The sequence below is a fragment of the Cariama cristata genome, unplaced genomic scaffold (genome assembly GCF_000690535.1).
Source record: "Cariama cristata isolate BGI_N322 unplaced genomic scaffold, ASM69053v1 scaffold11820, whole genome shotgun sequence".
Taxonomy (NCBI): Eukaryota; Metazoa; Chordata; class Aves; order Cariamiformes; family Cariamidae; genus Cariama; species Cariama cristata.
In genome coordinates, this window is record NW_009592998.1 from 15,038 (window position 1) to 36,279 (window position 21,242).

Below are 21,242 nucleotides of genomic sequence, written 5' to 3' on the forward strand. Positions count from 1 at the left end.
CTGAAAACCACTATCTGCTCATAAATTAAATGAAAATGCACAGGAAAGCTAGTTGTTCACTCCTGCGTGGGACTAATTTTTTCCAATAAAATACATTACAGATGTAACATAGATGCGAGTGTGTCACATACCTTTGTAACAGAAATAATGTTGCAGTTGACAAGGCTCTGCAGGAAGAAAGAGAACAGTTAACTTCAGAGAGTTTGTAGCTTATCTAGGTAACAAAGGTACCAATTCCAACAGAAAAGCTTTCTAGCAAGGCAGCTGCGTTCACAGCTGCTTAGCTCGCCTGGAATTGTCACTAACTGCGCCTACGATGTGGGATATTCAAAGGTGGGTAAGTCCTGATTCATTTTATTTTAAACACGGCGTTCAGATCTTCTTTGCACCCTTTTGGTTCCATGCCCACCGTTTTGCCCAGCTACATCATTGCACGTGGCAAAACCCGTAAGCCTGCGGTCCAGGCGGTGATGGCACCACCAAACCAAGCGGGATGCATGCTGACAGCAAGTGACAGAGGTGCCAGGCAGAGACAGAGCGTCTCTCAGTGAGAGAGGTGGACTGTTTACACAGCAAAAGCGCTGCCACGTAGAGATATCCTCCCAACACCAGCAAGTAAACACAAGTTTTAGCAGCAGCAGCAGAGATACCATCATATGGCTGCAGCTCTGAGGGAAGCAGCCTGCTTGGGGATGATGATGTATGGACTGAATGGTGTTAGCAATAAATACACTTAGAAATTCTGTTTTTTTCATGGTTAATACTGTAGAGGTAAATAACAATAAGGCAATGCAAAACTTGATCACATCCTTAATTCCATCAAACTAGTCTATGTGTGTAAATTAATTCTCCCCAAAAAGTAAACTATGTTCAAATGAAGTTTATTTTTTCATTTTTTCACATACTTAAGCAATGACGTTCAAAAAAAAGTAAGTTTTAATAATACTAAGACACCAACAGTTTAGCTGTGGCTGTGATCAGGTCATTACATTAAAAGTGAGCAGTGAGCCAGAGGGGCTGCTGATCCCTGCTACAACCAGGCCAGCTCTGCTCTCCCCTCTGTCGCTGGGTGCTTGCTGCAGTTTAGCTGAGAGCTACCATTCTTCTTCTCTTGCAAGCTCTTCTGAGCATTAAAAACAAATCAAAATATGCTCTTTCAGGCCCAGTTCTTTTCCCACTCAACTGAACAGTTAAATACATGTGGATTGTGTCAGGGCAGAATCTCTCCCTTGTTAAATGGAATTACAATTCCTCATTGTTATATTGGAAGTAGAAACCCGTGCAGTGATCTTACCTCATCTATGTCTGGTCCATTAAGAAAACGGCACGGAAGAGGATTATGAAGCATTCCAACATTGTTAACTAATCAAAGGAAATATAATTATAAGAACCAAATCTAGACAAAGTGCATAGTTCAGCTAGTTAAATAAATGGCTTCTCCTTGAGATGCAGAAGCTTTTGAGCCTTTTGTGAAGATAAATGCTATTTAACATCGAGTCTTGTTCTCACTGAAGTCATCGATAATGATCAGTGCTGACTTCAGGGAACAGAAAAACAGGCTGTTGCTACAGTTTGGGGGTGTGTTTGTTTGTTTGTTTGTATTTTGTTGTTCTTTTGTTTCATTTGTTTCACTATTTAAAATTATTATTTCTTTAAAAAACAAACAAACAAACAAACTTCCCCAAAGAACATGATTTCATTGTTGCTGCATGGATCATACCAATTAGTGTCAGCCACAGGCTCATTTCAGATTGACTATAAGAATTGCACATAGCTGTAAAACAATCAATAGTGAAAATGAATTCCTTGAGGCCAAAAATGGAAGAAATCACTGCACAAGCTGGATGTTGCTTATAAAGCAGCAGAAGAGGTTTCACAGTAAAGAAGCCACTGTACAGAGAAACAGGAAGCCTTTGGAGAATCCTAATTCACTTTTAAAAGTTGTTCATGATAAGTGATGCTCAAATGCATTAAGCAGCTGTATGCTTGGTTTTAAGTGGTGGCTATCAACTTGTTATGACACATTATTTATACAATTCTCTGTTTAATGCACTGTAGCCATAAAATATTCTTCAATTAACAGACCTTAATGACCCACCTAGAACACCAATATCCAAGCCTTGCAGACTTTTTTCAATGTCCTCGTACACTGAATTATTAGTGAAATCAGCTTGTACAATCTTCACATTTTGACCTGTGACTTGCTCTGTAATTAAGAAAAAAAAATAGAAAACCCTGTTGTATCTGCCCAGAGACAGAGAGAGCTGTAATTAAATAATGAGAGAAACAATCAAATGTCTCATTTTGTAATGCTCGCTGTACAGTAAGCAATTGTTTCAAGTTTCTTACTTTAAGAAATATTACAACACAAGTAAAACATTCTTACTGTATCCAGTACTTTTCAGGGAAACGGCCTGGCAAATACAGGATGAATTACTGCCCTGAAATCAACGGAAGTTCCCTCACAAAATCTAAATGCCATTAGGTCCGTCAGTAAGAAAAAATAAACAACAAACAAACAAACAAAACAAAAAAAACAGCAACAGAAATAAACAACACAGGATTTCTTCCCCTGGTTATCATAATATTTATAAGTATTATGATAACATACGTTAGACAAGTGAATGTGAGTGCCAGATCCTCTACATAAGCACAATATTGCAAAACTGTTTAAAAGTGTTTTTGTGGATAAGATGAACATTTTAACAAGTAGAGTTTATCTTTTTTACATAGGCAAAGGATAATACAGGGCTGGATGTGATGCAGTATTTTCTGCATTATTTTCAAACAATTCCTCTCCTGTTTTGACATTTGCACTCCTGTAGACTGAACCTTCCCCAGGATTTTACAGGACTAAAAGGCATTTTAGGGAGGGCATAGCTTGAATTTTACAAGGTCAATTTACACAGAAGGAAAAGGGAAATGTGTGCGATTTTTCCAGTGTCATTGCTATGCAGGAGTGGAGCCCAGCTGTACATTACCGTTTTTCTCAGCAGCTGATTTATCGCTGTTCATATTTTCAATGAAGTTTCATGAGGAAAAGAGGTAAAGGCTCTTATTTACTCATTTTTAAAGTCAAAGTTCTCCTTTAGAGGGGCCCAGTAAGGTTTCTTCTAACTAGATGTTCACATTGTAAATTCTTGTTACTAAACCTGCTTTCAAGTTTTATGGGCAACCTGAAATCCAGATGAAGTTTGCTGAAAAAGTGACAGGCAAATCTTGGAAATGCCAGTAGATGATCAAATTGCAGACTCACTGCAAGTGGCAGGAGTTCAGGTGCATGTGGATGGCAGAAAGTCTGCTTTGGGTTCTGGTTGGGAAACTGTCTCTGTGTGTTTGGAACCTGTTTTTATCACATAGGCCACAGAGAGCATTGCCTCAAATAGAAATCAGACTCCTGATTTCTACCCAGAAATCTTGCCTCTTCCCTTGATGTACACTTAGAACTTAGGAAGAGGCCCTGTACCAGCTCCTGCAGGAGGGCAAGGCTGGCAGAAAGCTGACTTTGGGTCTAGCAGGTCAGTTTGCAACAAAACAGAGCCTCCATCGAAGCATAACAGTTGTTCCCTCCTGGTTGTTCCTCCTTGCCCCTTGATATACGGCAAGTCTTGACCACCTTACGCTACTCAAGCAATGCAAGCTGTCTGAGGAAACAGCAGACGCTCTGACTCCAGATCTGAAATGCGGGCTGCATCTTGTGTGCAATTTTAGAAGAAATCTGTCTCCGTGACAGAATAAAGGAGGAAGGAGTGTCCTTTTTTGTGCCCTCTTTCCAAGCTGTGGTTGTGTGTATGAAACGAACAAACATCCTTTGAACCTTCAACCTATAAAAGCAACTCTAGTGGCAAACGACCCCCTCGTGGTCCCAGGCTGGGGGAATGGCACAGCTACAATGAAAAGGACACTGTGAGTATAAATGCAGCGAGTGGGAAAGAACAGAGCAACAGCTGGAGCAGACACCTACAGTGACCTTCTGATTGAAGAGCTCTATAAACAAAATGAGATGGTCTTAAAAAGTGTAGTGATGTTGTGGCCATCTTTCTTGTGGGCAATCAGAACGGCAGCCAAAACTAGAGCAACATAAAAATGAGGATCAAACAAAACATTTGGACTTTCTCTGCAACCCCTTGTCTGTACAGAACTGTACTGCTGTAACCAGCACCGTCAGCCAGCAAACAAGTACTCCAGATGGCTTTCCTCTGTCTCATTTAAGAATAAAACAATATATTAAAAAACAATAAAACTATCATGCTGATAAATGAATTATCCAGGGATAGCTCCTCAGAAAATGGTAACAATTCTGCAAAGGAGAGAGCCAAAAAATAATTTCCAATGTTTCTTATGTCTCTCCCTCTCTGTGACAAAGATTTATGACAGTTGTTGAAGACACAAGCCATTCCAACTCTTTTTAAAACTCTTAAGCGTGCCAGAAGCAAAAAGCCTAGGTTTTCAAACATCAGGACAGGTTACTGTCTTTTTAAAAAATGAAGAGAAAACTAATTTAAGGAAAATTAAAAACTTGAACTGAGTTTTTTTAATCTGATGTGTTATAAAATATATCATTAAGAGGGATATATCTAACTCCTTCTGATCTCAGACCACTTGGGAATCCCACTTGTCAGATAGGATAACGTGCTGCCTTTTGAAATTTACCAAGAAGAGAATAAATCGAATGACGCATGAAGTTGGTGAGGACTAGCATTCTGTCAGAAACTCTCCCTTTCTATTTAAGGAATTATGAAGATCCTCTGAAAACTAGAGGTAGCAAAATGAATGCCCAAATGACACAAGAACTGATCTTTGTAGAAAGAAGAGACCCTTTTGAAGTACTACAGCCAAATTTGAATATGAAGAGAGAAACACTCCAGCTAAGATGGCATTCATATTCAGTGGAAATTTGCAGAGAGAAGCACAAAATAAGAAGTTATTTTAGGAACAGAAAGAGGTTAAAAAAAGATTTAAGACTGAGGAGGACTACAAAAAGTTCTGTTAGATTATAAAGCACAAGTTCTAACTACATTTTGAAAGTCTTTTGGAGAAATGCAACTCCTCAGAAATATAATACAACTCCGTTTCGGAAATAACAGGAAAATAGAGAAGAAATGGAAAGAATGAGGGTAAATGAGCAGAACTGCAAAAGATGGTAGAAGATACCAGAGAACACAAACTCAGTAGGGAAGAAAACAAACCAAACCAAACCAAAACGTGGGAATTATGGGAATTGCCACTAGTTACCAGAGCACTCAGAAAATTGGTCACGGCCCCCGAGTACTCTGTTATGTAGTAGGGCATATTGGGAAAACAGCATTGAGCAGTAACACTTTAGCTCAAGAGATCAGCAATACACAACAGGCATTTTTAACGTCCTTTGAGGATGAAGGAAGGATGTACCAAGTGAGTTGGTTTATGCTCATCAGTGATTTCAGCTTGTTACCTGCTTAGCTCTTGGAGCAGGAAGGATGACAGGCAGAGGACACAGCACAGGAGATTGGAAACAGGGGGAACAGCTAAATGAATTAGCACCTTCCCAGGTCTCAGAGAGAGCGAGGCACATTTGGTTCTGGACCGTGTGGGGTGATTTTTTAATTCACTGCTTTATTCTATATTAACAGAAATAATTTCAGGAGGGAGAGGTGGATAAACTACTTCCTGCATCACCAAACCAAAGTTCATTAACTGCACGCTCAGCTAAGCTAAACTGGTACAGCTACATTTTCTGCTGCTTTCTAAGGATCACACGCCTTATCTTTCCTTAAATACAGACTCATTTCTTCTCAAAAAAAAAAACCCACACAAATCCAACCACAAACAACCAAACAACCAAACAACCAAAAAACCCCCCCAACTGAAAAACCAAAAAAAAACAACTGAAAAAAAAAACCAAAAAAAAACCCAACCAAACTCAAAAAAACCCATCCACCCTCGTTGTGAATAATTTTTATCTCCTACAGAACTGGCTTTTTTTATTCGTTTGGCATTAACAGCCAAACAGTAGAGACCCTAGTCATATAAACAGATCCTAAGGTATAACTTGTCAATCAGCACCTAGATCTGCCCATGCAGCTTACTTAGGACATGTAGGTAGAAGAAATAAAAAGGTGCGTAGTTAACAGCATTCCACCATTTGTAAGATCTTGGTATTACGGTGTGATCATTGTTTCACAACCACAGTACTAAATGTGTTAGATGAGCAGTATACTTGCTGTAATGGTCCTGTTTGCCCTCCACAAGACTTATTTTGTTTTCTTTTATCTCATTCTAAAAGAGCTTTCCAGTCCAAGTGGACGGAAATATCGTTTTCAATTCCAGTGCTTCTTTAGAGAAATGTTTCTCTTACTATGGATTTCTGCCTGCTCCAGCTCTGAGAGTTGTTCTCAGGCACACCTGTGGCCCACAGGACTTGGAAAGCCAAACACTGAGAGCTCTGAAATTACCCACAGTTTAGACTCTTTTGATTTGTACTATTTAGTATCCAAACTGAATGTCACAGTATGATTAGGCAAATAATATCATCAGTTTGAAAAGGGAGGCAAGTCTTATAATTATGGTGTCCAACTGATTGCAAAAAGGATACATGGTGCAGCTGTTAAGAAAAAAGAAACAAGAGTAATGTGTCCTGTCCTGCAGCAGATTTACACAGCCCACAACAAAATTATTCTCTCTCTCTGTGCCTTAATCTCCTTGCATGTTAGTTCAGGGTAATGATAGCCGCTTGGAGCGAGATACTGCTTGTTTAAGCAGATTAGAAAGAAAAAGTCAGTGAGAGGTAGAAAATTCAGAAAACAGTACAATCATTCCGGTTAGGTTTCTGCTTAATTTTTGGTTTCTGTTGTTTATTTACTCACACAACATCACAGCAAGTTTAACGTTTCTTTCTTCCTAATGACCGCTTAGCTTAATTACAGTAAAGCCTGAGTCTGAAAATAGGAATCAGTGGAACATTTCCAAAGCTTTAACACTAGCCCACATCCAGAGCTCCCTGCTGATTTTGGTGGCCTCCAGGTCAGATGCTCTATGCTTTTCATCACTATATCTTCCTCTCTTCCCTTTTGTTTGTGCCATCAACTTGTTGTCATGTACTCAGTTCCAATCTGACACAATAAATAACAGATCTCTGGGCTTCAGCCAAAACCCACTGAAAACAATGGAAAGATCTCACCGGGATTTGTCACTAATTTCAGCAAGATTTGTGGAAGGCTCTTTATGCCTACAACCCAGCTGAATACAGCACGGAAACCTGATCGGTGTAGCCCGAGTTCCTGGGGTCACACCATCCACCTCCCCGCACCTTGGACTACATGGATCACGCTGCTGCAGGCAGCGAAGCTTCCTCACGTGCGAAAAGTCACAGGTCACTCTTGCACAAGGCATACGAGTGTTTGCAGGGCAGGCTATCTCAGCAGTACCTTTCAGGACACGGCAAGTCCTTCAATACATGCTGCTACGCAATTTAGCACAGTATGGCCTCAGTTAGGAAGGTGGCCAGTGGATGGCCTTATAATAAATCATAGTGCAGAGGGATTTACAGTATGTCATCTTTCCAGCCCTCCACCACTTTTTTTCTCTACTTAGCAATGTTCATCTCAGGAATCTTGTTGGTTTTGTTCTTTGCTTCTGATTATAGCTTACAATGCAAAGAAACTATAAAAACTCTTTAGCCTTTTTTTCTTCATGTTTCTATTATTGTAATTCTTTAACATTTAGCTGCAAAAGAATGCAACAATGACACTAGAGCTGCTTAATTCCCACATAATTTTCTTATGGCTGTTTACTTAAGAGAGGCTACTGTAGGCCATAGTCACACTGGTCTCATGGATACAACTGCTGTATAAGCAGTTGGTGCTTTCCTCCTCCGATACCCCTTGTTTCCCAAGAGAAAATGAGTCTTTCCCTGGAGGGAAGTTGGACAGAAAATTTCAGGGTCCAATCCTTGATTTTGGTATCTGCAGGTTCAGAAGTTACAAACTTTTTCACCCACTTCAAGTCTGCCATGTCCCTGAAAGATGCACTGCTCTCTCTGCAGGTAAGTATCCTGGACCTGATACTCTGTTGGAGTCAGATGCTAAGCCTGCTTAAAGGCAAGTCTTTCTGACAGCGGTGTAGTCTTGGGGTGACTACACAAGGACCTGTGAATCAAGGAATCTGGTGGATAGAAGCCATGTATAGAAAAAGAGACAGTGGAAAGCATAACTTTGATTACAGCAATCTTTAAAGTTAATGGAGGCTATAAGCTCATTTGACTCCTAAAAAATTCCTAACCGTCAATCTTAATGTATTTAAACAAGCCATACCCCAGGGTAAATGGTTAATTTCCTTTGAAGAAAAGAAAGGCAATACTAATTCTAAAGACACAGTATTTAACTGCTTTATCGAAAGCCAAATGTAACTTGAAAACCTTAAAAAAACAACCAACCAACCAAACCAAAACCAAACCAGGTACCTTGACTTCATTTTTACCCCTCCTTTGCTATGTTCCAAGAACTAGCCTAAAGGTAACCTTATTTTCCCAAGCATAAACTGTTTCATAGATCCCTCTGATAACTCTTGTATTACATTTCCTTTGCCTGTATTTACAAATTTTAAGGGCAGATGAAGCCAGTAAAGAATCCACATTCACTTTTTTCATCAAAGCCATTGCATTGTTCGAATGATAGCATGTATTTTTAAAGTGATCCATGACTAGAACAGTTCCAGCAGCACAGTAATATCAAAAATTATTTGTAGTACTGGAGCAATATCTGGTGCTGTATCTGTAGCAATATCTCTGGCCCTACTGTACTACACAGTGTACCAAGAGAAAAGACCTCCAGATGCCTTAAAGCCAGCCTGCTAAACAGAGAGATAAGTTTGAGACAAACACTTACCAACTTCAGAGGCTACTCTCTGCAGTTTTTCAAGAGTTCTGCTTATCATAACTATATTTAATCCACGTTTTGCCAGCTACAAGAGAGAAATATGAAAGTTACTAAGAAACAGTAAGGTAATAAGAATCTTTCATTTTTTTCCAGTTTTGCAATAAAAGCAATCATGGATTTTTTAAATTGCTTTCATTCACCTGCCACCAGCCTAATGGGTGAACAATAGATATTAAAAACAGGATAAGCAATAACTAGTCTTCTAACAGTCTTTCAAAACATCTCTTTCACTGTATGATCTTGGACCTTTACAAGAAAAATATACTGGACAACAACAAAACACCAATAATATGAACAAAAATAAATAATCTGATCCAATTTCAAGTGAATGAAAGTCTGCAGGACAGTGAAAGGAACACAGCATTTCCCAGAAACATATTTTATTTCTGCTCGGATTTGGGAGGCCAAATATGTTGATGACTTCCTAGTCATTTTACACTACTACCTTCCACTCTCACATTTTTTTTATCCTGAGGAAGTAGATTAAGCATATTGAATTGAAGGCTCAAGAGTTTGAAAGGATTTGGAGTTCATTCATATTTTTTTAATAGAAATAAAACCTGGCACAGGTCAGATGGATAAATTTTAACTGTTTTTTTCATTAGATCTTAACTTTAAAAAAAAAAACCAAAAAACAAGGAAAAAGGTGAAGTCCATGCATAAAACCTCAAAATACAGTCACACAAATGTACATCCACAAAGATGTTGGCAATAGTTGACGTTTATAGCTGCGAACACTCTTTAACACAGCAGTCTGTTTAGTATTACCGTTAGTCAGTTTGGTTACCATGTGCAGAACAAATAGAGAATGCTTTTCTCCTGTTTTCCCGAGGCCTCCCATTCCCATCAGTTAACGAGTTTTAGGCAAAGCCTGAGAGAGAAACACGGCCCCAGCTTTTGAAACACAGTTATTAACAAGTGGAAGCTGAACAGAGTTGTGTGCATAAAGAAAGGAAAGATAAAGCTGAAACTAGAAAAATGTCCGTGAGAGCAAGGAGAAAGACAGCTAAATCAGTCAGCACAAAAGATAAAGCCAATGTCATCTGAGAGTACCAGGTTTGCTTAGAAGAAGAAACTAACTGGTGAAGGCCACACACTGAAGACCCATTCATTTCCATACCTGACTCCCTGTGACGCTTTCTCCTTAAATCTATTTGAGGGAAACAGTTTGTCCTGTTGGGCTCTTCTGAAACAATGCAGAGAATGTTAAGCACTAAGGACCTTTGTTCAAAAATCTGCTGCATTGAGAGTACAAGGGGAAGACGGTCCATTAAATGCATCAGCCACAACCATTTGCATTTTCAGCATAAAGACCCTGCTCACAAATCTGTGCTTTTGAAGACCCTCTAACATAATTGACCGGTGCTCCAAAGAGACCTGCACAGACTTCGATGCTCAGGAGTTTTCAAAGCTTGTTTTAAGGGCTCCATTTGAAGTTCTCAGGAAGAGAACTCTAATTGCCTACATACTGGCAGGTTTCCCTTTGTCCACAATGAGCTTGACTCAGGCCGTTCCCAATTAGAGACATGGTCTCCCTTTCCATGCTCACTTGCTCCTTTCTGCCATTTGGGGGTGTTTGGATGAGGATTATTTCAATTTTTGTGCCTTCAGACCGAAGACCAAATATCAGTCATGTCATATACAAAATAAAAACAAAGTTCGGCTTTGCTGGGCTTCTCAATATTGTCTCAGCTACGTTTCTGTATTCCATTTGACAGAAAAATCCCTCCTAAAACCTAAGTAAAAAATTATTCCTGTTGCTAAGATTGCATTGTATTTCAGCTAAAAGCACATGTTTGTGGTAATCTTATAAAGTTGTTAACTATCAGGTGAGAGGACTCTCCCTTGCCGCTGTGTGCCAGACTAACCAGAAGTATAAGGCTGTAGCAGCCATCTCTCAAGGCAAAAGAGGCTACACACTCAAACACTCCTTTTTGCTTCCTCACCCACACAGAAAATGTGTGCCCTTTTCAGAAATAGGTTTTGTAGGACATTGTAACTACCATGAGATTCAAATGTACCCTCAAGAAAACAAAAAGAACTGCGCTTAGAAAATAATTTCCTGGCCATTCACAAAAAAGTTTAAATCAGGTTTAACACTACCACATTTCAAATAAAGGTAACTTCTAGTGTAGATGTCTTCGGCACAAAGCATTTTCCAAACATACAAAGGCTTTGATGTTAGAGGATGATATTTCCCCTCACAGTTAAGAATAAGCTCTGGCTCCCAGCACTGTAACACGAACCTGCTTGTGTGAGGAAATCCTGACTCCCAGTGGCAAAGGACTAAAGTGCTCCTGAACCTCAGTCTGCCAAAGCGTAAGATCATTATTACCTGCTCCAGCCGTAACGAATTATGACAACTTAGCATTTAGAAATGGAACTAATAACGAAGAAAGATCAAGCAGGATCTGCACTCTGGAATCTCACAAACTCTTTGTTAAAAGTTTAAACCTACATTAAATTAGTATAAATTCACTGTGCATTTTCTAGTGTGTTTTTGCAGCTCAGTATGAGGTGAATTTTTAAACAATAAACTTCATGAAAGGCAAGATACAGGTTTTAGATTCAAACCACGCATGTAACTACAGTTACCCTGACAAATTGGTTATACTCTACATGGGTCATTAGATGAATAATTTAAAATCCCTGATAATGCTTTATGGAATCTGTAGCTGCCTACCGTAAATATCTATGTATTACAAAAGAGATTCTTCTCTCTTGTCCAGGATTGTGCTGATATGGCCTCAGTGCTTCACCTCTTTTCTTTCCTTGCCTGGGGTTCAGACCTGTAGGTCTTCTATGATTCAGACCTTCCAATCCTTTTTGGTCCAGCCAGCCAGGACTGAGACAACAGGGCAGAAGGATTCTTCAATCTTTCTGCTAGCTCTGCACCTGTGTAATGTAAGTAGAATAGCAGTATTTACAGGAATAAATCCAAGACCAAGTGGAGAAACTCGTATATGTTTGCAGCTGGAGCAGGAAAACTCAGATCATATTTAGCTTATATTATACTGCTGGCAATACTATGCACAATTTCAGGAAATTAAACAAAGGTTTAAGATTTGAGAAATTGTTGTTTTAACAAATGAATGCAGTGCCTGTCTCAAATGGTCTGCTAAAACATTGATTAAACACAAGCATTGGCCTGACTTTTAAGACAGTTTTGAACTATTAACAATAAGAAAAACGGTGACTGTGTGAGCCACCAGTAACCTGCTTGTGCCCTGACATCAGATGAGAAGTGTGCAGAGGCTAAACCATAAATGTCAGTATGGCATGGCCTTGTCCATAAACCCCATATGTTTCAGGTGCTAAGTCAGTAACAGATGCTAAAGCGCATCTGTAGTTATCATATCAGAAAAACAGAACAAGACTGCACCAGTACCTGAAATGCTATCGGTTGAGTAGAGATGTGACAGTCTAGCATCATGCTCACAGTTGACTTCTTTTTGTTCCTTCTTATAAGCCTGGTGAGTTTGAACACAAACTAATGGACCAAGTCTAACAGAAACCTGGTTTTTGTAATAACTATAGCAAATTAGATCCAAAATCCCAGTACTCTGATATCACAGCAGTCAGTTAAAAGGTCAGAGTCTTTATGCTCAAGAAGGCCAGTCCTTCAATATCACCCTAATGTGCTAGAAATACAGACAGAGCCTTCATGAAAGCCTGGACTTTCATGCAGAAGAGGATAAGCCCAAGTTCTATGTGTGCTTGCCTCTCAATACAAGCTCAGGAAACTAAAGGGACAGTAATTTGCCCTGAAAAGTCTGTGTCCTGGCATCAACAAAGTAGTCTTCTGAGACCTCTCAGCTGCCGGGCTTTTCACACAGCCCCAGCCAGCTCTTGAGCTTAACAGACTTTGCAGAGACCTGTATCTACCTGTAAACCTTGAAAACAAGGGTACTGAACCAGTAAGTATTGTAATCTTTGCCTGGACTTCAGTCTGCTGGGTTTTACTCAGTGAACCACCTACTGGGATTTCCGCATGAAACACTAAACAGAGAAAGCCACAACACACTAGGCTTCCAAAACACAAGACCTGCTCTCCTTAATCTCCTGTACCATATACTACCAGCAAGTGTGGTACTCTTACATTAGTTGTGAATTGTTATCAGTCCATGCCTGAGCTCAGGATGTCAGAAAGAAATCCATCACTTGGTGTCAGAGCTCAAACTCTAGAAGAACAGACACCGTGGCCATCAAATAAGTCTTGCCTTCACATCAGCCCATAACACAAGAGGAACCTACACCAGAAGAACAACAGAGAATTTTGTATCCTGACATCAGACCAGCAAGACAGCAGTGCAGAGCCAGAAACTCCAAAGGCACACAGACATTAAAACAGCAGGGTCAGATTTATTTATCCACAAGCCACACATAAGTGTGTACTTCAACCTCAGCCAGCAAGATAACGTGCCAAGCTATGAGCTCATGTGGTGTGGGCTTGGGTTCTGTCCCACAGAGCAGTAGCTGAGCACAGCTTCAATCAAAGGGACCACCTGGGGAGGAAGGTACATCTCAGCATGAATAAAGACGGTTCTCAGTCATCTGACAAAAGCCAAAAATAATGAACAAATTTTCCACAAAATCTAGCCAGTTCCAGCCAAGAGTGTTTTTTTTTAAAAAAAAAAAAAGTAGTTGTTTTATTTTCTGTCATGGTATAAAGCAGCCATTCGCATGCTATAGCTGTCCTTTTAAATGGGATTTACTCTTGCATAAGCCATATAGCAAAAAGGAAGCTAAACAATGACAGAGGCTCTGATCTAGATGTCCACAGGTTCCTGCAGCCTTCACATGGATAAAATATCACCAGGTGCTCATACACCAAGTTAGTTCAGCAAGCTGCATGTACAGGTGACTGCACTCAGAGATGTCGTGTTAAATAAATGTTTCAGCACTTCTGATGATTCCTCACCGTTTCTCGATCTGATCCCATTCTCCCCTGACCTATAGGTTCATAAGACCCTTCCATTTGCTCATCACTACAGCAACTCAGTGAGTAGACAGAACGCAACATTTCCCCTTCTCTCCCACAGGAGAGCTTGTAATCTTTATCACAACTATACCAAATGTTGAACTATAATACCTGGTATTTGTCTTTGTGCTTCATACATTCAATGCACCTCCAAAAGCAGTTAGTGTATTGCCATTCCCAGTAGTGAAATCATAAGGTAGGTGCTTAAACAATGCATACTCTTAAAGAGACTAGCTTAAAAATCCTGTAAATTAATTCAAAACCCAACTCATTTTCCTTTCCTATGAGACAAACTTTATAATTTATAAGCAGAAGGCATCACACTTAAACTCTTGCACATTACAGACTGCTAGTTTTCAACTGGTCACCTCAGCTCTGAAGACAACAATTCATGTTTCATTGCTGTTTAGCTTCTAGAAAGGGAGCCAGTTTTGAATGAAGACACCAGAGAAAAATCTACCGTTCAACCCCTATCTCTAAGATCAAGGCCGGTACAAGACAGTACAAGGCCACCCTGCCTTCGGTGCTGATTATCACGGGTGAACACAAAGAGACCGCTGTAGTGACTTTGCACAGCAGCGGTTACAGGGACAGCACAGAGCTCCTCTCTGCTCCTGCAGCCTCCTATGGCTGCTGACTCCTAGTTAAACCTTTAGGTTTCCTTATAATTTCCGTAACTTGTAGTTTATATTAATTTATACAGATTTCTCCTTTATTTGTTGTTTCAGATTTATCTTTCAAAATGTGTTCGCAAGTGTAAAGGCTAGAAAATTACATTTTGTATGTTAATGATGGATCACCCCACTGAAAGTCAAAAAGTAGATTAACTCTGAAACTGGGGAAAAAAAGGACAATTTAGGAGACTTCCTACCCTGGACAGACAATGTGAAATCTTGTGGATTACCCATTTTATTTCCTTGGTCTGATAAGACCATTGAGGTATAAATTACTTTCCTCAGAAATGCAGCACCAGTTTCCTTTCAGAACTTGATTAATGCTATTCCACACATACAGGGAAAAAGGATTAGCACCATGTTTGTCACAGTGGCTTTGAATCCTAGAATAATTTTCCTAACTTGCAGAGACTGATGAAGGGGTAGCAATTGCCATTTTGTTAAAATAAACTTAAGAGTAAGTAATCTGTCTTACCTCAAAGGAATATGCTTTCCCAAGCCCATCTCCTGCTCCTGTGACCACTGCAGAAAGTAAAAAGAAGAAAAGGGATTACATCTGGAGTTCTGCTTTAGCTTGTTCTTTTGTGAATTCTTTAATCTTCATCATCTGTATTTCTTGAACATTGCAACCTAAATGCTTCTACTGAAGTACAGAATCGATCTTCTTAAAAATTTATTTCCTTGGGACCTTTCTATTTTTTTGTTACTTCATTTAGCACTTTTTGTCTTCAAAGCAAGTCCCTTCCCACAGCAACATATCTGATGCAGTAGGTAGTTATTACTCTCATTTTCAGTGGGGTGAACAACAAGCAACAAGTCAGTTGCCTAAGAGGTGCTGGAATTTTCTTCCACATACATATTTTTACAAGTTCTGCTTTGTAAGTTTTTCACTTACATGTTGGTGGCAGGATGGTAGGAGATAAGGACTAACTGGTGACAGAAGCTGGTATTACGCTTTCTCACACAAGAAATCTGTTTGTAAGGAAACATCACAGCAAACTTACCACCATCTACAAAACACTCTTCCTTCAAAGCTGTCCTACTCAGTTTACCTTCGGATTTAGTGTTACTGGGAAAGTAAACAAGCTTCAGCATTTGTAAAGCACCCCGAACTTTAAACGTTATGCAAACAAATACCAAAGAGAAACTATAGAAAGGAAATACTTATCGCCTTAGAAATGAAGAAGAAATAAATAAAGTAGGAAAGCAGCAAAGCAACTTCAAGGTAAACCTGTTAAGTTTTCAGAGCAAAATGGAAAATTAGTCAATATTGAAAAAATGTGGATTAAGGACATCTAAATTGCAAGAGACACTGGGGAAGCAAGGTGATTTTGAATGGTTAGGTGTGTTGCCAACAGAAGAGCAATTACTCTCTTATTTCACAGAGAAAATAGACACCCCACCCCACCCAACCCCCCCCCAGTGAAGCAGCATTGGATCTTTAGCCTTCTAGCAGACCTGCAGATGAAAAGCAAGAGTCTGTTGGGAAACAAGCTTCTACCTGCCAACTTTAAATTTCATGATTCTCAGGATCGCCTGTGCCACATGATACAATCATCCAAGCCTTATGAATTTTACTGGGCCCAGAAGACTTTATGTTTATAAAAAGGACAGAGCATGAAAGCCCCACTAAAGGAAACAAGTCTCCCAACCTTCAGTGGAAACAAGGGTTTTACATAGAAAGTTCTGCACGCTGCTTCTCACTTCAAGCACAGAACAGAGGTCCTTGTCTCACTTAAATCAAAACAAGATCTACATATTTCTTCCAAAGTAGTTGGTATTCAGGCAGGTCTTCTGTACAGGGGTAGATTTCATTTCTTATTCATCCACTGTGACATGTGCTTATTAAACACTTATTCAGCCCAGTCACATCAAGTATTTAATATGGGGAAAAGAAACAAAGCACAAGCATACAGTTTGTGTGCTTGACACATGCCACTATCAGTGACATCTGTGGCCCAGGAACTCAGAAACTGTAGTACCTGTTCATTCTTGCTTCATACCAACAATCTAACAACCATAACAAAAACATCAATGATTAGTAGGAAGAAAGAGGTATTTATTAAACATTTCTCTTACTTTACGAGAATGTGTAATATCTTTTTTAAAGTACTGCCAAGTTGCAGCCTTTGAAGCTTTTAGGCTAGAGTAGATTTGGCTTGTTAACAATATTGTTAAGGATAGACCACCAATTCGGAAAAAACACACTGGAGCAACATCACCAGGAACAAAGAAAGGTTGCTTTGAAAAGTGGAGACCATATGCAAGACATAAACTAGTTGCTTCACATATCAGTAAACTGAGCATATAGGCAGTGCTATTAAAGCATTTACAAGTAGAGAAAAAGCACCAGAAGTAGAAAGGGGGAGAGAATTCACATCTACACATCAAGTGTGACTTGTTACCAGTCTGACCATTTTTCTATTCTCCCCAAGTGTACAAAACCTTCAGGCTCATAAACCCGAAGTTTCTAGGAGAAAACAAAAATAAATCAAGCAAATCATGCCTAGTGGAAACTGAGTTTTGTTCTGAATGGATAGGGTAAGTAAATCAAGGAAAACCACTCCTGATTAGTAATATAACAATCCACCACTCAGTTACAAGAAGAAGGTGAAGAAGTTTACCTGCCCATTCTCCCAGCGACCGAAAGAAAGTCTGAGGCAAAGCACTCCAGATACGTGGGAAAATATATTTCATAAATCTGACGCATTTTACCAGAGTGCAGAAACAGATTAGACCCCCAATAACACTGAGCAGCTGATGCTGGAATGCTTCCATGGCGAGTGAAGGCGGTGAGCTAATATGAATCAGTCGCTCTCTCCCCGGGAAATGCCTCTTTCCAGCATGCTGCTAGTCTCTGAGCGCTGGCAGAGAAGGAAGAAGTCTAATCAAATCACGTGATTTTCTTTTTCCAAGGAATGTCCAGGGTTTAGATTAGAATAACATCTCTACATTACACACAGATTTGTAAACTACTGAAAAAATCCAAACTAAACAATGATTTCTGGTGCTTGCTTTAAATGAAAGGTTTCACTCCTTTTCTGGAAACTACTCAAGAACAAAAAGAAAAAAATGAATTTATTATCATTGTTTAGGATTTGTAGAGACTAAAGATGTGTCTAAACCAAAACCCTGGATAAGAATACTCCAAAACTTGGGGATAACACACATCAGCACTACTTCCTACAGCGAAGAGTTAAACTCTAGCCCTGACATTTCCAGGGCAACTCAAACCAGAAAAAGAGAACTATCTACCAATTTGTAGATAAAATAATAAAACGTTACCAAAGTCACCTAATTCTTTCTACACAGAGAAAGCACTATTATATAACTTTTCACAAAGCCTTCTGAAAAGAGGTTAGTATCATTACACCCATTTTACAAATGGTGCAATTATGGCATGAACAAGTACAGTGGTCTATTAATGAGGGAATAGGACTTCCAGCTTTTCTGAACAAAGTATGCTTGAACTAGCATTTGAATTGAGGACACGTATCAAAACCTTAAGGGGAAAAAATGCTTACAAGAACAGTATCTCACTGCAAGACAGGGATTAAATCAATGAAATCCAGACTTCAAATGATTAAAAAAAAAAATTTAAGTTAACATATGGAATATTGCAGGGAAGGCGTAGAAAAAAACTTTTCTCTGTAGTGGCAATTTGAAACATTATCCATCTTTCAAAGACCAGTTTAAAACAGAGAAGAGAAACACTGATGCTTACACATGCACTTAGGATAACGTAAAATAAAATTTGTCCATATACTTTAATGATAATTCTTCCACATTTAACATGAGTCCTTAAACCTCTGACACCCACAAATTTCCAACTGAAGAGCACCAAAATAAGTCAAGTGTCACATTACTGACACCTTCAGCCAGTAAACCACAATATACAGATGTATTAAAGATGATGTCTGAATCACAAGAAATGTAACATGAACTTATTTGTAACAAGAAGATAAAAAAATCATTACTATCTTAGCTTAAAACCCCAGTTTCCTCACACACAAACTCTCTTAAAATTTCAGCTGTTGTTTTACCCGATAAGTAAGGCCAGTTAAATCAAAAAGGTCAGAATATTACATTTCAAAAAATATTTACAATCAATCCCAAATTCCCCAAAGAATCGCTCACTATTCAAGGAATACTTTACATTTGAATAAGTTGCACTGTGTTTTTCATTCACAACAATGATGCTGAAAACTCCCTCTAAATGAAACAAAACAAAACAAAACAAAACATAATTTCTTATTTGATGATGGAGTCAAAATGCAAACTTCCATAGCTGCCAGTCTTCTCTTTTTCACTTCCCGCTCTGCCCATGCTCCCTTGCTATTTTCTTTTCCAGAGACAGGTAATGAGTCTCAGATATGCCTACAGTACTTTGTGGGCCTAAGACTTGTAAATCAGCCCGAGATACTGAGAGGAAAAGTAATAAACTCTTATGAATGTGAAGAGTTGTTCATTCAGCCCAGTCTATTTTTTTTCTTCCTGAGGTACTGCTTCTTTTTCACAGGAATCATTGCAAGATCTTTACAAATTGCACTGGCAGAACTCTGGGTGACCACTGTACATTTTCTCTTTTAATCTTAACCCATCACAGCCAGTCCACTGCTAAGCAATTCCTGTAAAATTATGAACAGATCAATGCACAGTACAATGTTCCTTTCAAGTCCAGTTACCATTTTTAAGTTTCTTTGTATGTTCCCTTGTTAATACACCTTGTCACCTGCAGAACTTAAAATGTAAAAATACTGGACTGACTTCTGAAAATCAAGTTTTGTAGCTAGTAGCATGTAACTGCAAGACACTTCTGTGAGGGACTGTGACTTTCAGAAGTCAATCCAGTATTTCTTAAAACTAGCCCACTTACTAATTCTTTCAAATATGTATTCTGGAGACTCTTTTTTTCTCTGTTTTTACCATTTTTCCAAAAGAAAATGAAGCTTCCCACAGTAAATAAGTCATCTAGTTTTACAACTGTTTTAATATTTCATTAAGCTAATACGAAATCTGTAGAAAAGTAAGGTTAGGACTATCTACACACGTATCCCAAGAGAAATCAGTTTTAAATTACTACCTCATTAACTGAAAGACACAACTACCGAGGTTCCGAATGAAACGGCCATTTCCGTAACTGCCTAAATTCTAGCATGATAGTTGGTTCTGGTTGAGCCCATATTCCCAGTTTCAACCAGCAAATTTACTGGAATCAACATTATCTCCACAGATACAGAGGAAAATAGTAAGTGACTGAAGCTGAGTTGCTTTATGAAAGGATGCAAGCACTTGCAAGTTCTTCTAGACAGTACCTACTTCTTGTTACTCCTAAATTTATTTTTTAAATGATTGTGAGTAATACTATGATAAAGACTGTGAGAATCAGGTCTGTATTTTAGGTGAGAAGTCTAAGTATGAAGCACTTCAAAAACATGACATGAACAATGTACTAAGTAAAATCACTTCCACTATAGTACAGAATGAACTAATGAAACTACCTCAAGTACATTATAGCAGTTGATCATACAGAAAGCAAATATTTGTGACATGTATGTGTGCTTGAAAGCATTCTATGTCTCCATCCACACAAAACTCAAAACACTTGTTAAAACTGTAATCTGTGTATCTTTATTTATAAAAGGTAGAGCAAAATATTAATTAATTAAATGCACACAGTAGCTGTTTCTTTGTGGGAACTACCTCTTATTTAGCAGAAACCATTGTGTGTCCATCAGTATTGCAACCAAATGTCTCTCATAATCTTTTCATAATTAATGAAAACCTTCTAATGTCTTGTCCCACTGCAGAGAGTTGAGGTTCAATAAGTAGGATTCTGGAGGTAGAGACAATCTGGGGAAAGAGGAGTCCTATAAAAGAATACACTCAAAAATACTGAAGGCTTTTTAAGTATACAGGAAATCTTTAAAAACAGAAGATCTCTCTCTCATATTTGCCGCAACCGTTTCCCTCCCCGGCTCTTCAATACGTAGAAAATGAAAGTCATATCGCTTCGCCATCTGTGACAAACTGACGAACTGTGACTTCTGTTTCCATCAACTGTGCCCTTAAATTCCACTTCTTGTATCTGCAGTCGCTGCTCCTCTTGCCGTTCAAAGACACGCAGGCAGTGGGCAGCCCAGTCATTCCCTGAAGCTTCTGGTGTGAGCCACTCATGTTTCTTAGATTTAATCCAGTCTGGTCATTCATGACTTACACAGAGAGTAATGCTTTTCAGATTTAGCTGTATTTTAATTCAAGCAGGCATCAAACAAGTCATTAGATCACCCTGGTTCCATGTCAAGGTCTTCCAAAATCTTCTTTGGATTTGATTATTTTAAAAAATCTTGGCTTACGCTTTCAGGGAATTGAGAACTTCAACAAGATTAATTATGTCTTCCAGCACTGCAATGCTCCTACCATGTTTTCAAAGATTAACGCTATATCCTTAGAGACACAGGTAAGCATTATCAACTGTATTTTCAGAGAAGGAAATAAAGATACAGAGCAGTGCCATTATTGTCCCAGATGATAATGCAGACCACCATATTCTGGACCTTTTTTTTTCACCACTGGACCACTTTACCCACTATAGCAACCCCCTGGGCTTGTTATGATTCCTTGCTCTGAATTTTAAGTGTAAACTAGTACTAGATAAGCTTTCATTGCATA

The 21,242-nt window shown here is 38.9% G+C and overlaps 1 protein-coding gene across 1 annotated transcript in view; it reads right to left on the minus strand.

Moving 5' to 3' along the window:
• HSD17B3 (hydroxysteroid (17-beta) dehydrogenase 3) overlaps positions 1 to 17,348 on the minus strand; it is a 23,609-nt gene extending 6,261 nt beyond the window's left edge. The window contains exons 1-6 of the mRNA XM_009706550.1: positions 17,195 to 17,348; positions 15,046 to 15,092; positions 8,865 to 8,940; positions 2,099 to 2,206; positions 1,295 to 1,362; positions 132 to 167 (exon numbers count right to left, since the gene is read on the minus strand). Of these exons, the coding sequence (XP_009704852.1) occupies positions 132 to 167; positions 1,295 to 1,362; positions 2,099 to 2,206; positions 8,865 to 8,940; positions 15,046 to 15,092; positions 17,195 to 17,348 (489 nt within the window). The remainder of the gene's footprint in view (positions 1 to 131; positions 168 to 1,294; positions 1,363 to 2,098; positions 2,207 to 8,864; positions 8,941 to 15,045; positions 15,093 to 17,194) is intronic.
• Between the last annotated feature and the right edge of the window lie 3,894 nt (positions 17,349 to 21,242).